General features: G+C 38.6%; 1 protein-coding gene across 1 annotated transcript in view; it reads right to left on the bottom strand.

Annotated features, from left to right (window-relative positions):
* LOC133561705 (mannosyl-oligosaccharide 1,2-alpha-mannosidase IA) overlaps positions 1–23,408 on the bottom strand; it is a 349,703-nt gene that overhangs the window by 101,547 nt on the left and 224,748 nt on the right. The window contains exons 3-4 of the mRNA XM_061915171.1: positions 16,433–16,548; positions 6,776–6,856 (exon numbers count right to left, since the gene is read on the bottom strand). Coding sequence (XP_061771155.1) covers positions 6,776–6,856; positions 16,433–16,548 — 197 coding nt within the window. The remainder of the gene's footprint in view (positions 1–6,775; positions 6,857–16,432; positions 16,549–23,408) is intronic.

Here is a 23,408-nt window from a genome sequence, read left to right as displayed (position 1 = left end):
TATGATAGGTCCTTATTGTCATTGCACAAGTACAACAAAACTTTATTATATATATATATATATATATATGTATATATACTCTATATATATTTATATATATATATATATATATATATATATATATATATACATACATACATACACACACAAACACACACACACACATATATGTATATATATCCATCCATTTTCTACCGCTTGTTCCCTTTTGGGGTCGCGGGGGGCGCTGGCGCCTATCTCAGCTACAATCGGGCGGAAGGCGGGGTACACCCTGGACAAATCGCCACCTCATCGCAGGGCCAACACAGATAGACAGACAACATTCACACTCACATTCATATATATATATATATATATATATATATATATATATATATATATATATGATAGGTCCTTATTGTCATTGCACAAGTAAAACAAAACTTTATTACATATATATGTATATGTATATATATATATATATATATATATATATATATATATATATATATATATATATATATATATATATATATACATATATATATGTATATATATATATATTAATTAGTCTTTGTTTGTTTACTTACTACTAAAAGACAAGTTGTCTGATATGTTATACTTTTTATTTAAGGACTAAGTTACAATAATAAATACATGTCTCATGTACACTAAGATGTTTTGTTAAAATAAAGTCAATAATGACATTTTTTGTGGTCCCCTTTGTTTAGAGAAGTATTAAAATACATTCTGGTATTGGTACCCAATATAATTAGTCTGCAGTAACATATTGTGTGTGAGGACTTCTTATCACTCTTACCTTCACTGTTTATTTATTTGCTGAATTGTGGGGGGAAAAAAAAAACTACTTCACCAAATGTGCACAAAACCCCTGCAAGGAAGTGCATCTATCTTTGGAAGACATCGTTATTTTTCTGGTTAAATTGTTTTTAATGGCTGCCATTCTGTGCCTTTACATTTACTGGAAGGAGAAGAGCAGGCCGGGGATGTTGTCACAGTTTGCATACAGTATGTCAATAAATAAAAGATGTCTGCATGATTGACAGCTGACAGCCATCAAGTCTTCCATGGAGTAAACATCTGCTTGCTGTGCTGCAAGAATAATAACAACAACACTTCTGCAGCCTCAGAAATGAGCATCGTGCTCAATGGAAGAACATTTTTGGAATAAATGAACTTAAAGGCGATGTAATTCATTAAAGTAAAGAAGGCATTCATTTGGCTCCATGTCTCGGGTGAGAGGAAGAAGGGGGATATACCTTTTGCAATGCAGTCTGCTGGAAATGATGGAAAGCGCCACTCTACATATCAACTGACGCTGTGGCAAAAGTTAGAAGTGCCACAAAAAACAATTTGAGGTATTCAACCCTCTACTGCAGGCCTGGCCAATTATTTTCACTCAGGGGGCCAAATTTAAAGAAAATAATGTGTTTGGGGGCCGGTCGGTTAGAAAAAGTTACAATGCTAGAATATTCATGATAGCCCGCTAACAGTTAGCATGTGTTAAGTACCAAGTTATATGACTCTGAAGTGTTCCGTTGCAAAATAAAAAATAAAAAATAAAGTTTGCATGCTGGTATATACTGCATGTATAATGTATATCATCTACTTAAGTGTACTCCACCAAGTATATACTGCATTTACTTAAGTGTACTCTACTAGGTATATACTGCAAGTATAATGTTAAGTGTACTCCACCAGGTATATACTGCATGTATAATGTATATCATCTACTTAAGTGTACTCCACCAAGTATATACTGCATTTACTTAAGTGTACTCTACTAGGTATATACTGCATGTATAATGTTAAGTGTACTCCACCAGGTATATACTGCATGTATAATGTATGGCATCTACTTAAGTGTACTCCACCAAGTATACAGTATACTGCATGTATAATGTATAGCATCTACTTAAGTGTACTTCACCAGGTATATACTGCATGTATAATGTATAGCATCTACTTAAGTGTACTCCACCAGGTATATACTGCTTGTATAATGTTAAGTGTACTCCACCAGGTATATACTGCATGTATAATGTATATCATCTACTTAAGTGTACTCCACGAGGTATCTACTGCATGTATAATGTATAGCATCAACTTAAGTGTACTCCACCAGGTATCTACTACATGTATAATGTATAGCATCTACTAAGTGTACTCCACCATTTATATACTGCATGTATAATGTATAGCATCTACTTACGTGTACTCCATCAAGTATATACTGCATTTATAATGTATAGCATCTACTTATGTGTACTCCACCAGGTATATACTGCTTGTATAATGTATAGCATCTTCTTAAGTGTACTCCACCAGGTATGTACTGCATGTATAATGTAAAGTGTACTCCACCATTTGTATACGGCATGTATAATGTATAGCATCTACTTTAGTGTACTCCACCAAGTATATACTGCATGTATACTGTTAAATGTACTCCACCAGGTATATATTGCATGTACTATGTATATCATCTACTTAAGTGTACTCCACTAGGTATATACTGCATGTATAATAAGTGTACTCCACCAAGTATATACTGCATGTATAATGTATAGCATCTACTTAAGTGTACTCCACCACGTATATACTGCATGTATAATGTTAAGTGTACTCTACCAGGTAAATACTGCATGTATAATGTTAAGTGTACTCCACTAAGTATATACTGCATGTATAATGTTAAGTGTACTCCACCATTTATATACTGCATGTATAATGTATAGCATCTACTTAAGTGTATTCCAACAAGTATATACTACATTTATAATGTATAGCATCTACTTATGTGTACTCCACTAGGTATATACTGCATGTATAATGTTAAGTGCACTCCACTAGGTATATACTGCATGTATAATGTTAAGTGTACTCCACCATTTATATACTGCATGTATAATGTATAGCATCTACTTAAGTGTACTCCAACAAGTATATACTACATTTATAATGTATAGCATCTACTTATGTGTATTCCACTAGGTATATACTGCATGTATAATGTTAAGTGCACTCCACCAGGTATATACTGCATGTGTAATGTAAAGTGTACTCCACCATTTATATACTGCATGTATAATGTATAGCATCTACTTATGTGTACTCCACCAGGTATATAATGATTGTATAATGTTAAGTGTACTCCACCAAGTATATACTGCATGTATAATGTATAGCATCTACTTAAGTGTACTCCACCAAGTATATACTGCATGTATAATGTATATCATCTACTTAAGTGTATTCCACCAAGTATATACTGCATGTATAATGTATAGCATCTACTTAAGTGTACTCCAGTAAGTATATACTGCATGTGATCAAACTCCACGTGCAAATCAATGTCCATTAAAGCCACCGGAGACGTCTCCATTAGCTCATTGGCTTGCAGCCCGGGTAAAAATAGTCCACCTGTGCTGCAGGAAGACGGTCATTAGGGCGACACGCTGACCCGCGGCGACTTCCCCGCCGGGGGATAATGAAGGTTTGTGATGTGCGCTTGTCACAGAGAGTCTTCTTTGCTCTGTGGCACCTGCACCGTGTCCAAAAATGGAAACCACAGACCCCTCACGCTCCAGGATGGCCTGAGAGAGCCGGAGACATTTCCAGGGAAGCCGACACTCTTTTCCCCCCGCGGGGTTTTGAAAGGAAACCAGCCCTTGTGTTAGCACTTTGGCAAATTTCACACTGCGACTCTGACACAATGAGAGCACAGATGCAATTGGAAGGGAAGAAAAAAAAAAAAAAAGAACAAGAGAGGGAGGAAACAGCGTGTTGTCACTGTAATGATGAGCAGTGGGGATCATGAACATATGACCTTTGACCCCAAATAAGGCGCCCTTTAAAAATCCTGTCTTTGCTCGGAAAATATAGGTAAGCAGTAAAGTTGTCACAAAAAGAGAATACAATATATATTCAATGCAAATATTAGCTCATTTGTAATGTTATTCCTGCAAAATGTTTCAAAAAAGCTGGCACACGTGGCAAAAATGACAGAGAAAGTTGATGAATGCTCATCAAACACTTATTCTGGAACATCCCACAGGTGAATAGGCTAATTGGGAACAGGTGGATGCCATGATTGGCTATAAAATCAGCTTCCGTGAAATACTCACTCATTCACAAACAAAGCCACAGCCATGTATCAACAACACCCAGAGACACTGCAAGTAGGCCATGATATTATCAATCAATCAATCAATCAATCAATGATTATTTATATTGCCCTAAATCACTAGTGTCTCAAAGGGCTGCACAAACCACAACACAAACTGCATCAAAAAGCGACATCAGCGTGTAAAGGATATCACCACATGGGCTGAGGAACACTTGGGAAACCACTGTCAGTAACTACAATTGGTCGCCACATCTGTAAGTGCAAGTTAAAACTCTACTGTGCAAAGCCAAAGCCATTTATCAACAACACCCAGATATACTGCACGTAAGCCATGATATTATGGACCTTCGCTCGATCCATTAGGCGGTACCTAATCATAAAGCGACAACAAGAGGGTAGGGGGAAAAAAGGAACTTCAATGGTGAATCTGCGCAAGACATTTCAGGTACATTTTGACCATATATGGATAATGACATCTTGGATCTGAAGAACTCAATGGGTTGTGCAAATTCCAAACGGTTCATTTCCCGGAAATATAATAAAAAGGGCAATATTGTTTCATAAACATCTCCACATGGCCTCTAAGGTTTGGTTTCAAATTTTAGGGACTTAAGCAGATCCCAAATACACAAAAACAGGTAAGAAATGTTGTTTAAAGTAGTCAGAGTACAGCTGGTATAGTCAACACACCGCTCTACAAGGCACGTACACAATGTATCGTTACACACACACAGGCACGTACACAATGCATCATTACACACACACAGGCACGTACACAATGTATCATTACACACACACGGGCACGTCCACAATTGATAATCACACACACAAGCACGTACACAATGTATCATTACACACACACAGGCACGTACACAATGTATCATTGCACACACACGGGCACGTACACAATGTATCATTGCACACACACAGGCACGTACACAATGCATCATTACACACACACAGGCACGTACACAATGTATCATTACACACACACACGGGCACGTACACAATGTATAATCACACACACACATGCACGTACACAATGTATCATTACACATACACAGGCACATACACAAAGTATCATTACACACACACAGGCAGGTACACAATGTATCATTACACACAAACAGGCATGTACACAATGTATCATTACACACACACGGGCACGTCCACAATTGATAATCACACACACAAGCACGTACACGATGTATCATTACACACACAGGCACGCAGACAATGTATCATTACACACACAGGCACGTTCACAATGTATAATCACACACACAGGCACGTACACAACGTATCATTACACACACACAGGCACGTACACAATGTATCATTATACACACACAGGCACGTACACAATGTATCGTTACACACACAATGTATCATTATACACACACAGGCACGTACACAATGTATCATTACACACACACACAGGCACGTACACAATGTATAATTACACACACACACACAGGCACGTACACAATTTCTCATTACACACAAATGGGCACGTACACAATGTATAATTACACACAGGCACATACACAATGTATCATTACACACACACAGGCACGTACACAATGTATAATTACACACACACAGGCACGTACACAATGTATAATCACACACACACAGGCACGTACACAATGTATAATCACACACACACAGGCACGTACACAATGTATAATTACACACACACAGGCACGTACACAATGTATAATCACACACACACAGGCACGTACACAATGTATCATTATACACACACAGGCACGTACACAATGTATCGTTACACACACAATGTATCATTATACACACACAGGCACGTACACAATGTATCATTACACACACACACAGGCACGTAAACAATGTATAATTACACACACACACAGGTACGTACACAATTTCTCATTACACACAAATGGGCACGTACACAATGTATAATTACACACAGGCACGTACACAATGTATCATTACACACACACAGGCACGTACACAATGTATAATTACACACACACAGGCACGTACACAATGTATAATTACACACACACAGGCATGTACACAATGTATAATCACACACACACAGGCACGTACACAATGTATCATTATACACACACAGGCACGTACACAATGTATCGTTACACACAATGTATCATTACACACACACACAGGCACGTACACAATGTATCATTACACACACACACAGGCATGTACACAATGTATAATTACACACACACACAGGCACGTACACAATTTCTCATTACACACAAATGAGCACGTACACAATGTATAATTACACACAGGCACGTACACAATGTATCATTACACACACACAGGCACATACACAATGTATAATTACACACACAGGCATGTACACAATGTTTCATTACACACACGGGCACGTACACAATGTATAATCACACACACACAGGCACGTACACAATGTATAATTACACACACACGGGCACGTACACAATGTATTGTTACACACACACAGGCACGTACACAATGTATCATTACACACACACAGGCACGTACACAATGTATCATTACACACAGACGGAAGAAGAAGCTCTTCATCCGTCAAAGGCTGAGAGGAGAAGGAGGAGGAGGAGTGTCGGGATAACAGACATCTATTAATCTCACCTCCTCTCCTGTCAGATAGTACGCCGACAGCAGCCCGCCGACGTAACGGATGTTCACCTCAAAGACGGACGCCTCGCCGTTCTGTGGGGGGGAAGCGGGGGAAAGAGCAGTCAGTTGTCAGGCGTCAGGAAAAGCGAGCTGAGAGTACTCGATGCAACGTCGGCTCATGAATAACCTCCGCGATAGCACCACAAGACTACAACCCCTTTACTTGGATTCGTTTACACTTCTTCCTGCATTTCCTCTATAAGACAAACTCCCATTTAGCGCCGCATGCATCATGGCTCCAATTGAGCCGCATCAGTGTTCAAATAACATCAACATGTTTTGTCATCTCATCAAACTGAACACAGGGCTGTGGAGATTGTGTATTCGATGTGAGAGGAGGCACTCCTGTTTTTTAGGGACTGAATGTCCCTTTGGGACAGAGGACCCTATTGTATTTTTAAGGTTTATTTCTTATTATACCGCTGCCTCTTTGAGCAATAATTTGACCCCCATTAACATGCTTCAAAACTCACCAAATTATTAACACAAATCAGGACTGGCGAAAATTGCCATCTAATACGAAAAAAATCAATAAATAATAAAAATTGCGTTTTAGCGTCCCCTAGGAAAAAACACAGACAAAACTGTTTGTAACTTCCGTTAGGAATGTCGTAGAGACAAGAAAAAAAAAAACCTCTATGTAGGTCTCACTTAGACCTACATTTCATTAGTTAACATCCTTCAGCAAAAATCAACAGGAAGTTGACAAACCGCCCTTCAAAACAAAAGTTTCCTAAAAAATGTCATTTTTGCCTCTTTGAGCTGTAATTTGACCCCCTTAAAATGCTTCAAAACTCACTAAACTGGACACACACATCAGGAATGGCAAAAATTGCCATCTAAAAAAAAAAAAATCCAAATTGTGCTCTAGCGCCCCCTAGGAAAAAACACAGACAAAACTGCTTGCAACTTCCGTTAGGAATGTCGTACAGACATGAAACAAAAACCTCCATGTAGGTCTGACTTAGACCTACATTTCATTACCTGACATCCTTCAGCAAAAATCAACAGGAAGTTGACAAACCGCCCTTCAAAGCAAAAGTTTCCTAAAAAGTGTAATTTTTGCCTCTTTGAGCTGTAATTTGACACCCTTAAAATGCTTCAAAACTCACTAAACTGGACACACACATCAGGAATGCCAAAAATTGCGATCTAATTAAAAAAAAAATCAAAATTGTGCTCTAGCGCCCCCTAGGAAAAATCACATACAAAACTGCTTGTAACTTCCGTTAGGAATGTCGTAGAGACATGAAACAAAAACTTCTATGTAGGTCTGACTTAGACCTACATTTCATTCACTGACCTCCTTCAGCAAAAAATCTACAGGAAGTTGGCAAAAACCCCTTCAAAAGAAAAGTTTCCTAAAAGATGTCATTTTTGCCTCTTTGAGCTGTAATTTGACCCCCTTAAAATGCTTCAAAACTCACCAAACTGGACACACACATCAAAACTGGTGAAAATTGCTATTTAATAAAAAAACAAACCCCAAAACTCAAAATTGCACTCTAGCGCCCCCTCGGAAAAAAACACAGACAAAACTGCTTGTAACTTCTGTTAAGAATGTCGGAATGATATGAAACAAAAACCTCTTTGTAGGTCTGACCTAGACTTAGATTTAATATACTGACCTCCTTCAGCAAAAAAATCAACAGGAAGTTGGCAAAAACCCCTTCAAAACAAAAGTTTCCTAAAAATTGTAATTTTTGTCTCTTTGAGCTGTAATTTGACCCCCTTAAAATGCTTCAAAACTCACCAAACTGGACACACACATCAGGACTGGTGAAAATTGCCATCTAATAAAAAACAAACCCCAAAATTCAAAATTGCACTCTAGTGCCCTCTAGGAAAAAACACAGACAAAACTGCTTGTAACTTCCGTTAGGAATGTCGTAGAGACATGAAACACAACTTCTATGTAGATCTGACTTAGACCTACATTTCATACACTTACATCCTTCAGCAAAAATCAACAGGAAGTTGACAAACACCCCTTCAAAACAAAAGTTTTGAAGGGGTGTTTGAGCTGTAATTTGACCCCCTTAAAATGTTTCAAAACTCACCAAACTTGACACACACATCAGGACTGGAAAACAATGCGATCTAATAAAAAAACCTCAAAATTGTGCTGTAGCGCCCCCTAGGAATAAAACACTGACAATACTGCTCTTGGGAAGAAAACACAGACAAAACAGCTTGTAACTTCCGGTAGAAATGTCGTAGAGACATGAAACTAAAACCTATATGTAAGTCTCACTCAGAGCTACATTTCATTAATGACATCCTTCAGCAAAAATCAACAGGAAGTTGGCAATCACCCCCTCCAAACAAAAGTTTTGTAAAAACCTGTCCCCCTTTTTTCAAACATTATCTCCTCTGAGCGCGTTTGTTGTGTCGGCTTCAAACTCGCACAGGAAAGAGATTGAACCCTTCTGATTAACAATTGCGCAAATAGTTTTTCTAACTGCTCCGGTTTTGATTTTACGAGCCTTCAAAGAACTGCTGCGCTGCTGCCGTTTCAAGATAGCCGCTTAAAAACAGGAAGCAACAGCGTGACCACACAATGCAGAGAAGGTAGGTAAAGTGCAGGTAAAGATATGTTGACTGGGTGAAAGAAGGAGGCACCAGTTTGACACCAGGATACAGAGAAGGTAGGTAATGTGCAGGTAAAGATATGTTGTCTGGGTGATGGCAGGAAGCACCAGCGTGTATGGGTGAAAGAAAGAAGCACCAGTGTGACCCCAGGATGCAGGGAAGGTAGGTAATGTGCAGGTAAAGATATGATGAATGGGTAAAGGCAGGAAACACCAGCAAAAGTCGATTCCGTCCATTGCTGCTTGCAACTTTAATTTGTTGTTGTTGTTGGCCAAACCGTTGGAGAAGAACAAAGTTTGTTTATGAGACTTCATCTTCATTAGTCAAACTGCTTTGTGTTTTATTTTGAAAGCAAAAAGTAAACATTATGTTTGTATTATGTTACTTGTGCTTTTTTTTTCATGTCAAAATGGTGTTATTTTCAAAAGCATTTTGTTAATGTTTTGTTGTGTGTATTTATTTATTTCTTTTTTCTCTTTTTTTTTTGTCCTGTCCAGCTTCTCATACAAATCATATTTTTGATGTAGAGGGTAGATGCCCATATCGGTTGTTCAGATTGACTTCACAAAAGAGAAGTGTATGATGCTTCTCTTGTTACCTTATTTGTATTTGACATTATTAAATGTATTTATATTATCATTTGGTGCAGCCGGGCCGGAGCGGGAGAGGATAGAAAGACGAAAAAATAGGAAGACAGAGAGGAAAATTATGGGGATAAGAGGGAGATAAGACAGAGAGACAACAACAACAACAAACACAACAATAACAACAACAATAGAGCAACATCAATAAACAGGATATGTACACTACTACTAAAAGACAAGTTGTCTAGTATGTTCAAAATTTTAGGACTAAATTACAATAATAAACATATGGTTCATGTACACTAAGATTTTTTGTTAAAAGAAAGACAATGATGCCATTTTTTATGCTGTCCTTTGTTTCGAGTAGTATCAAAAAGTATCAAAATAAATTTTGGTACCGGTATCGGGGAAACCCTAGCATCCGTGTGTAAGCCTGCAGAGTGGCTTTGTTCCCTGACCTTAGTCCTCTCGCAGAGTGTCACCGTGATACCAGTCAGTCCAACAAAAGTCAACCAACAACAGGTGTGTGTCCGTAAGAGACGGGGAAGGAATTTGTAGCGTCTTGGCCGCACTGTCCTTGCTAAGTCGCTCCAGCCGGGGAAAACAATCCAGACTGGAAAGTTTGTGTTTGAGCGAGCAGAAACAAATGTAAACTTTTCAGTCCAATTGTTTATATCTGTTCCTCTAATTCATCATACTTTGCAATGCAGAGCAGAAGGCGTCTCCAAGATGTTGTCCAGTTTACCATTCAGTGCTAAATCACAAAATCTGCCCATGCAGCTGCTCAAATGCATTGCTTAAGTTTTGGAGAGCGGTGTCAAAAAAGACAAGACAAAACAAATCAGCACGCAGGAGAGATAAGGGAGAGGGTAAGGGAAAGTGTTCGCCTTTGGTGAGGGCCAGAGGGGTATTTGAGGTTTTGTTGGGATTCATTTTTAAAGTAAACTTCCCGTACAAGTGTTTCATTATGCGTGGTGTCCCCAAAACATTGACATAATTGTACCATAGGGCGCCCCCTCCAACAGATTGTGCCCCGGGCACAGCAACATTTCCTCATTATGCACCGATGACAGTTACAGCCTGCAAGGTTGCATTTCAACTATGTGTAAGTCATTCATTGCAAGTACGATGTGTTCTACATTGCTTTGTAATTGATTTCTTATTATAAAGTACCAAAGATTGTCACACACACACTAGGTGTGGTTTGTTCACCCCCTTGGAGGTGAAGGGAGAAGTGAGCAGCAGCGGTGGCCGCGCCCGGGAATAATTTTTGGTGATTTTACCCCCAATTCCAACCCCTTGGTGCCAAGCAGGGAGGTATAGAGCGACTCTCATTGGTACCTTTATTAGCCGACTTTTGCAAGTGTTTATTTACGATTTAAAAAAGCATAATGCAATAAAAACATGTGTTCTTGTCATACATAAGGATTGTGAATGAAAATAAAAAAATAAAAAGTGCAATTGTTTTTTAAAAACAGTGAAACTGAATGATGTATTTGTCAGGTATATATATTAACAAAGCAAAGTCTATAGTCATTGACACAGAACTGACACAGAATTCCCATATGAGAGAGTCTTTTTCACGACGAAAACAAGCAAAGTTCCATCTTGATGGTACTTGCCAACATTTTAGCAAATCCATCCATTTCCTACCGCTTTTCCAGTTCGGGGTGGCTGGAGCAATAACGCTTCAATTGAATTCTATCATTAAGTCCTATATTGTTTCGATCGCTCACCTTAATTCGGGGAGGACATGGCTCTCGAGCGGGGCTGATGGGGAGAAAACTCTTAAGTGACGCAATTAGCTCCGATCCTTGGAAGTCCCAAACATGAATCTGCGTTTAGACGGCTCAAAAATGTCCATTAAAGAATCACATTCATTGATATCAATAATCATTTGCCAGCCAATTAGGAATGGAGAGTTCATTGAAAAGTTTGATGAGATAAAATAATTTTTTTACAAAAACTTATGCGATTAGTTATGTATTTATTCCATAAATTTAATACAAAAACCCCCCAAACAACAACCTTAATAACCTTCATTGTCTTGAAATGACGTACATTCAAAACAAACTCTGTAACAAAATAGCATAAGCCTTTTGTTCAAAGAAAGACAATAATGATATTTTTTGTGGTCCCCTTTATTTTGAAAAGTATCGAACATTTTGGTACCAGTACCAAAATATCGGTATCGAGACCCCGCTAATTTAAAGTTAAAATACTAAAATGATTGTCACCCGCACTCTAGGTGTGGTGAAATTAGTCTCTGCCTTTGACCCATCCCCTTGTTCACCCCCTGGGAGGTGAGGGGAGCAGTGAGCAGCAGCGGGGGCCACGCCCAGGAATACTTTTTGGTGATATAACCCCCAATTCCAACCCTTGGTGCTGAGTGCCAAGCAGGGAGCTAATGGCTCCCATTTTTATAGTATTTGGAATGACTCGGGCGGGGTTTGAACTCACAACCTACTAATTACAGGGCGGACACTCTAAACACTAGGCCACTGAGCAGGTAATTACAGGTTAGAACTCAATAAAAAATGATGGATCTGTCTTCTTGTCTTTCATATCATCATTGTGAAGAATACCGTATTTCCTTGAATTGCCGCCGGGTATATAGTATGCGCCTGCCTAGAATTACTGCCGGGTCAAACTCGTCACGTCACGAGTGACACTTCACCTGTCATCATTTTCAAAATGGAGGAGGCTGATTTCAATCATTTGAAATAGCAAAAAGTGAAGAAGATTAAGAGCTATTTAGTAGGATTTAAGGTCCAAGCTATTGAAAAATTGCTAAAAAGAACAGTAAGCAGCTATGTTTTATTAATATACCGTAGCTGCGTGTGTCAAATATTAGTCATTAAATGACTCCCGCCTCCTGGTGGTAGAGGGCGCTAGTGATCCTTCTTCCGACTACTTGGCTGCAGAAGAAATGACAACAAGCAATTGTTTATTTTTTCTTCTCGCTTGCACTTTTAACATGGAGGATTACATATCTAAAATAAAACAGTTTTCTAAACTGGACTTTCAATCGAAGGAGGAGGTAATAAAGGAAGATCTCCATCGAGACGGAGAGACTTAAAACTGAAGAAAGATAAGGAAGACTTCTATAAACAAGTAATCGATGCTTTTGATCAGAAGGAGCTGCGCATGGACTTCATTTATAAGTAAAGGTAAGACCATAATAACGATTTATTTATTAAATGTGCTTTTCATGATGGTATCCTTACATCACACTCAAATTTATAAGTGCAGGCCTAAATTTACCACATGCCTTTGGTAAACGCCGGAGTGAGAAGAGGTTTTAAATTAATTAGCGCCCTGGCGGCAATTCAAGGAAATACAGTAGGCAAAATTCCCCAAAAAGTACTGTAGTGGTGGGATCCGAGTCCGATTCCCGCATCCTATTCTGCCTTTGTCGAGTTGAAATGTTGATAGTACGTTGAGATGTGAAAACGATGGAGACACAGAGCGGTTCTCAGTATTTATCTAAATGATGGACTTTGACTGGCGGTGAAGGGCGCTGACAAAGTGTTTCCTAATAAGACGCTTGCGTCCTAATAAAAGGCGCAGTAAGCACATATTTGCACATCCTGCATGTTGCAATCACACAGCAAAAGCCTGAGGGAAGGATTTGAGCTCTAAAAGTTGTTGTTTTAATGTGATGTATTCATTTAGGAAGCAGTTGTTCAGGAGTGAGTGTTTCCATTTGCATCTCCATGAAATGAAGTGAGAGAAAAAGAGAACCCTGCGGCGCTGACGGCAACGTTTGACACACAAGAACTTGAACTCGAGCTGACATGAATCAACTTATGAGTGAGGAGGAATCAAATATATTTTAAAGGACTACACAACATGAACACAAACGCTGAGTAAGAGTAAGATCATTTTCATATTAGTTTTCATCTCTAATTTGCCATGCATGACTTTTTATATATATATATATATATATATATACATATATATATATATATATATATATATATATATATACATACATATATGTGTATATATATACATATATATGTATATATACATATATATACATATATATATATACATATATATATATCTATACATATATGTATATATATACATATATACATATATATATACATATATATCTATCTATACATATATGTATATATATATACATATATACATATATATACATATATATCTATCTATACATATATGTATATATATATATATATATACATATATATATATATATATATATATGTATGTATATACATATATATATATATATATATATAAACATATATATATATACATATATATATATATACATATATATATATAGACACATATATATATATATATATATATACATATATATATATACATATATATATATACATATATATAGACACATATATATATATATATATATATATATATATATATATATATATATATACATACATACAGTACAGGCCAAAAGTTTGGACACACCTTCTCCTCATTCAATGTGTTTTCTTTATTTTCATGACTATTTACAATATAAATTGACACATCAAAACTAGGAATGAACACATGTGGAGTTATGTAAAAGGTGAAAATAACTGAAAACATGCCTTGCACACTCTTGACATTCTCTCCATGAGCCTCAAGAGGTAGTCACCTGAAATGGGTTTTCACTTCACAGGTGTGCTGATGGAGAGAATGCCAAGAGTGTGCAAAGCAGTAATCAGAGCAAAGGGTGGCTATTTTGAAGAAACTACAATATAAAACATGTCCTTCAGTTATTTCACCTTTTTTTTGTTAAGTACATAACTCCACATGTGTTTGTTCATAGTTTTGATGTGACTATCTGCAATGTAAATAGTCATGAACATAAAGAAAATGCATTCAATGAAGAGAAGGTGTGTCCAAAAGTTTGGCCTGTACTGTATTTAGGGACCGAATGTCCCTTTGGGACAGAGGACCCTATTGTATTTCTAAGGTTTTATTATTATTATTATTATTCTTTATTATTCTGCTGCCTCTTTGAGCTGTAATTTGACCCCCTTAACATGCTTCAAAACTCACCATATTTGACACACACATCGGGACTGGCGAAAATTGCCATCTAATAAAAAACCAAACCCCAAAACTGAAAATTGCGCTCTAGCGCCTCCTAGGAAAAAACACGGACAAAACTGCTTGTAACTTTCGATAGGAATGTCAACAAAAAGTTGGCAAAAACCCCTTCAAAACAAAAGTTTCCTAAAAAATGTCATTTTTGCATCTTCGAGCTGTAATTTGACCCCCTTACAATGCTTCAAAACTCACCAAACTGGACACATACATCAGGACTGGTGAAAATTGCGATCTAATAAAAAAAAAAAAAAAAAACACCCAAAACTCAAAATTGCGCTCTAGCGCCCCCTAGGAATAAAAAACAAACCAAAAAAATTGCTCTTGGGAAGAAAACACGGACAAAACTGCCTGTAACTTCCAGTAGGAATGTTGTAAAGACATGAAAAAAAAACCTCTATGTAGGTCTCATTTAGACCTACATTTCATTCATTAACATCCTTCAGCAAAAATCAACAGGAAGTTGGCAATTACCCCTTCAAAACAAAAGATTTGTAAAAACCTGTCACCTTTTTTCAATCATTATCTCCTCTGAGCGCGTTTGTTGTGTCGGCTTTAAACTACCACAGGAGAGAGATTGAACCCTGCTGATTAAAAGTTGACGAAATGGTTTTTCTAACTGCTCCGGTTTTGATTTTACGAGCCTTCAAAGAAGCGCTGCGCTGATGCCGTCTCAAGATGGCCGCTAAAAGCAGGAAGCACCAGCGTGACCGCACAATGCAGAGAAGGTAGGTACTGTGCGGGTAAAGATATGTTGACTGGGTGGAAGAAAGAGGCATCAGTCTGACTCCAGGATACAGAGAAGGTAGGTAATGTGCAGGTAAAGATAAGTTGTCTGGGTGATGGCAGGAAGCACCAGCATGTATGGGTGAAAGAAAGAAGCACCAGTGTGACCCCAGGATGCAGGGGAGGTAGGTAATGTGCAGGTAAAGATATGTTGAATGGGTAAAGGCAGGAAACACCAGCAAAAGTCGGTCCCGTCCATCGCTGCTTGCAGCTTTAATTTTGTTTTATTTTCCTATTATTTTCACTTCAGGAAATGTCCTATATGTCCTGAACATGCTGCATATTCAAAATGTTCCAAGTTTTGACTATACAGCATTTTAATAACCGATTTGATTGACTCTCCACCATTTTATCTCAAGTACGTGAAGGATGCTAACCAGCCTGAGAGCTGACGGCGTGCTATGCTAACATGCTAGTTTAATGACTCAACGCTAATGACGCCCGCCGACTTTAAGTGAGTCACATTCCAAAGCTCATTAGAGGGACTGGACAGCGAGGATAAACATCATCAAAGATGCCAATGTGGCCCTGACTCATAGAGCGGTCTTACCGAGGTGAGGTCCATGCTGGTCTCCACCCACTCCTTGGCCTGGTGGTACTCGTCCAGCAGCCCCATGATGTAGAGCGTGTCCAGAGAGTCGATGATGGATGCTCCTCTCAAGCTACCTGGAAAACACACGCAGCGGGCGTGACTTAAGGCCTTTATTTTGCTCGAAACGACAAAGAAATGGAGGGATATACACATCATTGCCAAGAGTATTTGGCCAACCATCCAAATGATGAGAATCAGGTGTCCTAATCACTTGGCTCGGTGTATCAAATCAGGCATTTAGGCTTGGAGACTTTTTCTACAAACATTTGTGAAAGAATGGGCCGCTTTCAGTGATTTCCAGCATGGAACCGTCATAGAACAGCAACCTGTGCAACAAATCCAGTCGTGAAATTTCCTCGCTCCTAAATATTCCAAAGTCAACTTGATTTAGGGCTATATAAGTAAACATTGATAAATTGATTGATATTATAAGAAAAGTGAAGAGTTTAGGAACAACAGCAACTCAGCGACCAAGTGGTAGGGCCACGTAAACTGACAAAGAGGATCCTGAAGTGCATAGTGCAAAGACTTTCTGCACGGTCAGAGCTCCAAACTTCCTGTGACCTTCCAAATAGCCCACGTACAGTATGCAGACAGCTTCAATGGGTGGGTTTCCATGGCCGAGCTGCTGCATCTAAGCCACGCATCGCCAAGTCCAATGCAAAGTGTGGGATGCAGTGGTGTAAAAAAGTGTTTTTGAACTTTTTTTGCATTGAAAAAATCCGCAGGCACTCCACCAGTAGAAACAATTGACGGTTGACAGTAAAAAGTCGTTGTCAAAATTGTTGGATATGACTTTAAAGCATAACCAAGCATGCATCACTATAGCTCTTGTCTCAAAGTAGGTGTACTGTCACCACCTGTCACATCACACCCTGACTTATTTGGACTTTTTTTTCCTGTGTGTAGTGTTTTACTTCTTGTCTTGAGCTCCTATTTTGGTGGCTTTTTCCCTTTTTGTTTTTATCCTTCTTTGAGTGGACATTTTTGATTTTCATGTCATGTTCGGATGTACTTTGTCTTTGCTCCACAGTAAGTCTTTGCTGTTATCCAGCATTCTGTTTTTGTTTACTTTCTAGCCAGGTCAGTTTTAGTTTGGTTCTGCATAGCCTTCCCTAAGCTTTAATGCCTTTTTTTTAGGGGCACTCACCTTTTGTTTATTTTTGCTTTACACATTAGACGACTTTTTACCTGCACGCTGCCTCCCGCTGTTTCTGACATCTACAAAGCAATTAGCTACCGGCTGCCACCTACTGGTATGGTAGAGTATTACACGGTTACTTTCCCGAGCTTTAGAAAACACCGACACTCAACAACAACACATCATTTGCAGGCTATAATTGCTACTTTGCAAAAATATTTTTAACCCAAATTGGTGAAATTAGATCATCTCCCTACGGCACACCAGACTGTATCTCACGTGTGCCGCGGCACAGTGGTTGAAATACACTGGTGTAAAGCACATCGCCACTGGACAATATCTAATTTTTACATTTTAACCAGTGTGGGTGGCACTGGGAGCAGGTGGGTAAAGTGTCTTGCCCAAGGACACAACGGCAGTGACGAGGATGGCAGATGCTGGGATCGAACCTGGAACCCTCAAGTTGCTGGCACGGCCACTCTACGAACCGAGCTATACCGCCCTGGTATATACTTTTGACCTCCCTCACTCCTCAACGACACCTGGCAGTCGAACTTTGCTTGCATTGCATGAAGAACGGCCCCAGGCCTATGGACACTACACGACAACACTCAAAGGTATAAGCACAAACACACAACCCACCATTGCTTGATTCCCCTTCGGGTTGATGGACGGCTAAGTAGCACTTTATAACAGCAGGTCGGCTTCCAAGGCCCCCCAAAAAACCCACACCCCCTTCTGTTGCGGGTTATTGTGATTAGATGTAACTTGTTCATGTGTGCTATGGCAAATAAGTTTTTTTTCCCCTGGACTCAGTCTGGACCCCCTCCCAAGGGTCCAGCCTTTGACTGATATTTTTTTACTCTTCCCCCTTTTCCCAATATCACCTTTTTTTTTCAACTTTTTTTAAAGAGCGCCGTAAGTGGCTGATCCGTTGGCTGTCCTGTTCTTGTCTCCCTGTAACGTGTGTCTGCTCTTAGTGGGACTGTGCCTAAAATGTCATTTGAAGTGAGGTGAATTATATTTATATAGCGCTTTAACTCTAGTGACTCAAAACGCTTTACATAGTGAACCCCAATATCTAATTTTTACATTTAAACCAGTGTTGGTGGCACTGGGAGCAGGTGGGTAAAGTGTCTTGCTCAAGGACACAACGGCAGTGACTACGATGGCAGATGCTGGGATCGAACCTGGAACCCTCAAGTTGCTGGCACGGCCACTCTACGAACCGAGCTATACCGCCCTGGTATATACTTTTGACCTCCCTCACTCCTCAACGACACCTGGCAGTCGAACTTTGCTTGCATTGCATGAAGAAAGGCCCCGGGCCTATAGACACTACACCACTACACCCAAAGGCCTATACACAAACACACAACCCACCGTCTTCACCACCGCTTGATTCCCCTTTGGGATGATGGACATATCATTTCAGTTCTTATGTCTTTAACATGTTAAAGAATGGACACTAATAAAGCATCCTGATGTATCCTGAAGGAGGAATCATGGTGTGGGGTTGTTTTTTCAGGAGTTGGGCTTGAACCCCTTAGTTCCAGTTAAAGGAACTTTGAATGCTCCAGGCTACCAAAACCCATCCATCCATCCATTTTTCTACCGCTTGTCCCTTTTGGGGTGGCGGGGGACGCTGTAGCCTATCACGGCTGTATTCGGGCGGAAGGCGGCGTACACCCTGGACAAGCTGCTGCCTCATCACAGGGATTCCAAAACATTTTGGACAATTCCACGGGATGGCACTTCCAAGTTCATATGTGAGTAAAGGCAGGTGGCCAAATACTTTTGGCATCATGGTGTATTTGCATAGAAATGAAGAGAATATACGGCGGGTCGTTTTCCCGCTGAAGTACACCGAGAAATGAAAATGGATGATGACAAAAGGAATTTTCCGGATGATTTCACTTGACAACAACAGCAACATTATTCAAATGGACTGAGCTTAACTGTCTCCTAACATGGTAGTAATAATAATAATAATAACAACAACTCTGTCAGGGATTTATTTCCACCGAGAAGCTGCCGGTTTCTGGTTCAAATTTGTCCCATTTTGTCCACCAAACAAGAGAAAAATAAGAATTAAAATTAAAATGATATTATGTTTGTAAAGTCAGTAAATACGTCCCTGGACAGATGAAGACTTTGAATATGACCAATGTATGATCCTGTAACTACTTGGTATCGGATCCATACCTAAATGTGTGGTATCATCCAAAACTGATGTAAAGTATCAGAGAAGGAAAGAATAAGTGATTATTACTTTTTAACAGAAGTGTCGATAGAACATGTTGAAACAGAAAACAGGGTGACACCTACCCTTTACATCAGTATTTCTTAACCATATTATTATTGGTTTATTTGGTATTATATGTTATTGTATGATCCGGTAACTACTCGGTATCGGATCGATACATAAATGTGTGTTATCATCCAAAACTAATGTCAAGTATCAAAGAAGAGAAGAATAAGTGATTATTACATTTGAAAAGAAGTGTAAATGGAACATGTTCAAACAGAAAAGAAGCAGATATTAACAGTAAATTAACTGTTTACTTACTACTAAAAGACAAGTTGTCTAGTATGTTTATTTAAGCACTAAATGACAAAAATAAATATATGTTTCATGTACACTAAGATTTTTTTGTCCGAATAAAGACAATAATGCCATTTTTTGTGGTCTGCTTTGTTGTTAAGGCGGCCGCCTTAACAACAAAGAGCCACAGCCTGAACTAAAGTCTTAAAAAAATATATATATGTTTTTTATTTTTTTTTAAATTTATTTAAAAAAAATTTTGTCCTGTCCAGCTTCTCAGACAAATTATATAGTTCATGTAGATTCCCATATCGGCTGTTTAGATTGACTTTACAAAAGAGAAGTGTAGGATACTTTTCTTGTTGCCTTACTTGTATTTGACTTTATTAAATGTATTTATATTATTATTTGGTGCAAAACTAAAGTCTTAACAAGTGTCAAGACGTGGACTTTGGTGAGGTTTGTTTTCCCGTGGTGCAAAGCGACTAGACCCGACACGACATGAAGGTAATGACATATTTTAATTTTAACACTCAAAAGTACTACAAAAACAAAGGGCACGCACAAGGCGGAGAACAAACTTAACGTAGGAACAAAACTAAACACATAAACAGACTAAGGGCATGAAAACAAAACTACACTTACTGTGACATGAAAAGCATGAAACTATGGTAAGAAGTGAGCAATCAGAAGTGTGTAGAGGGTGATGTCGCCCTGCTGACTGCCTGGCAACTACAGGCTTAAATAGTGGTGCAGTGATAGACAGGTGCGTGAGTCCAAACAATCAGGTGCGTGAGTCGTGAACACATAACAGGTGAAACTAATGAGTTGTCATGGTGACAAAACAAACAAGAGTGCACAATGAGTCCAAAACCAAACAGAACGTGACTACAAAACATGACAACAAGCTGCTACGCTTCGTATTCAATCAATCAATCAATCAATGTTTATTTATATAGCCCCAAATCACAAATGTCTCAAAGGACTGCACAAATCATTACGACTACAACATCCTCGGAAGAACCCACAAAAGGGCAAGGAAAACTCACACCCAGTGGGCAGGGAGAATTCACATCCAGTGGGACGCCAGTGACAATGCTGACTATGAGAAACCTTGGAGAGGACCTCAGATGTGGGCAACCCCCCCCCCTCTAGGGGACCGAAAGCAATGGATGTCGACGAGCGGGTCTAACATGATACTGTGAAAGTTCAATCCATAGTGGCTCCAACACACTAGTGCCTCTGCCTCTGTTAGTAGTCTCTGCAGCACCCAGCATTGTCCCACCCACACAACCTGATTGGTTACACGCAGAGCGATAACAGCCAACCAGCAGTGAGTATTTAAAGCGCATGTAGCAGGTGACAATAATGCAATCCTATCGATGATTGTATTAACGTGGACCCCGACTTAAACAAGTTGAAAAACTTATTCGGGTGTTAACATTTAGTGGTCAATTGTACGGAATATGTACTGAACTGTGCAATCTACTAATGAAAGTATCAATTAATCAAAAAAAGCGGACTCTCCCCAAATTATAATAAGTCAACTACTAGTAACATCACTATGAGCCCATTGACATTCTAGAAATCTAAGCGGCAGCTCAGCTCGCTCGCAGTCCTTGAGGTGACTGTTTTGTGTTTTGTTTTTACTTTACGGAAAAAATATCGAGATATATATCGTATAATCAGAGGTGGGTAGTAACGCGCTACATTTACTCCGTTACATATACTTGAGTAAATTTTGCGATAAATTGTACATCTAAGAGTAGTTTTTATGCAACATACTTTTACTTTTACTTGAGTATATTTATAGAGAAGAAACGCTACTTTTACTCCGCTCCATTTATCTACAATCAGCTCTTTACTCGCTACTTTTTTTATCGATCTGTTAATGCACGCTTTGTTTGTTTTGATTTTGTCAGATACGCATTCAAAGTAGGAACTACGCATGCCTGCGTTTCACCAATCACATGCAGTCACTGGGGACGTTGGACCAATCAAACAAAACCAGGCGGTCACGTGACCGTCACACGTCGAATCCGACCTAAAAAAGTTGAACAACTTATTGAGGTGTTACTATTTAGTGGTCAACTGTACGGAATATGTACTGTACTGTACAATCTACTAATAAAAGTTTCAATCAATCAACCAATCAATCAAAAGTGTAAAGGAAAAAAGACACTTTTTATTTCAACCGTACTTCCCATCAAAAGCCTAACAGACTGATCGCACAGTTCCTGTCTTCACAATAAAAGTGCCGCTCCATCGCGCATGCGCTAACAAAATAAGAGTCTCCGAAAGCCAGCGCAAACAAGCTAGCAAGCCACGGAGTTTGCCGCCAATGTATTTCTTGTAAAGTGTATAAAAACGAATATGGAAGCTGGACATATAAGATGCCAAAAACCAACGACTTTCATGTGGTATTAGACAGAAAAGAGGAACTTTTTTTCTCCTCCATTTGAAAAAGTGGACGTTATCAGCACTATACTGTCTGATTCCAATCAATGCAAGTCATCAGAATCAGGTAATACACCAACTTGTCTTCATGAAAGATAGGAATCTATATTTTAAACATGCATGTATATTCATTAAAACACCTTTAACATGTCAACAAAAACGGCAAAATAAATAACTGTAAATTATATATATATATATATATATATATATATATATATATATATATATATATGATATGTGTGTGTATGTATATATGAGGTAGATCACCTCGACTTGGTCATTTATTAAGTAATTGATTGATGTGGAAAAACTTATTGGGGTGTTAGCATTTAGTGGTCAATTGTACGGAATATGTACTGTACTGTGCAATCTACTAATACATGTTTTAATCAATCAATCAATCAATCGATGAATGCCTACTGAGTCTATTGTGGCTCAATTTGCCTTAATTTTTTTTATTTTAATGTATTATTATTTAATATATATTATTGTTTTAGTTGCTTAAGCGATATACCTCGCTATGAATTTGCTCATTGCTATTTTTATGTTTTTGTGCATTATTTGTGGCCGGCATCATTAAACAAACAGTTTACTCATCAGTTACTCAGTACTTGAGTAGTTTTTTCACAACATACTTTTTATTTTTACTCAAGTAAATATTTGGATGACTACTCCTTACTTTTACTTGAGTAATAAATCTCTAAAGTAACTGTACTCTTACTTGAGTACAATTTCTGGCTACTCTACCCACCTCTGCGTATATTACCATTCAGCATAGAGAGCGGAAAACC

Source organism: Nerophis ophidion, linkage group LG11 (assembly GCF_033978795.1).
Source record: "Nerophis ophidion isolate RoL-2023_Sa linkage group LG11, RoL_Noph_v1.0, whole genome shotgun sequence".
NCBI classification, from domain to species: domain Eukaryota; kingdom Metazoa; phylum Chordata; class Actinopteri; order Syngnathiformes; family Syngnathidae; genus Nerophis; species Nerophis ophidion.
Note: the sequence above shows the minus strand (reverse complement) of the source record. Positions and strands in the feature narration are given on the sequence as shown.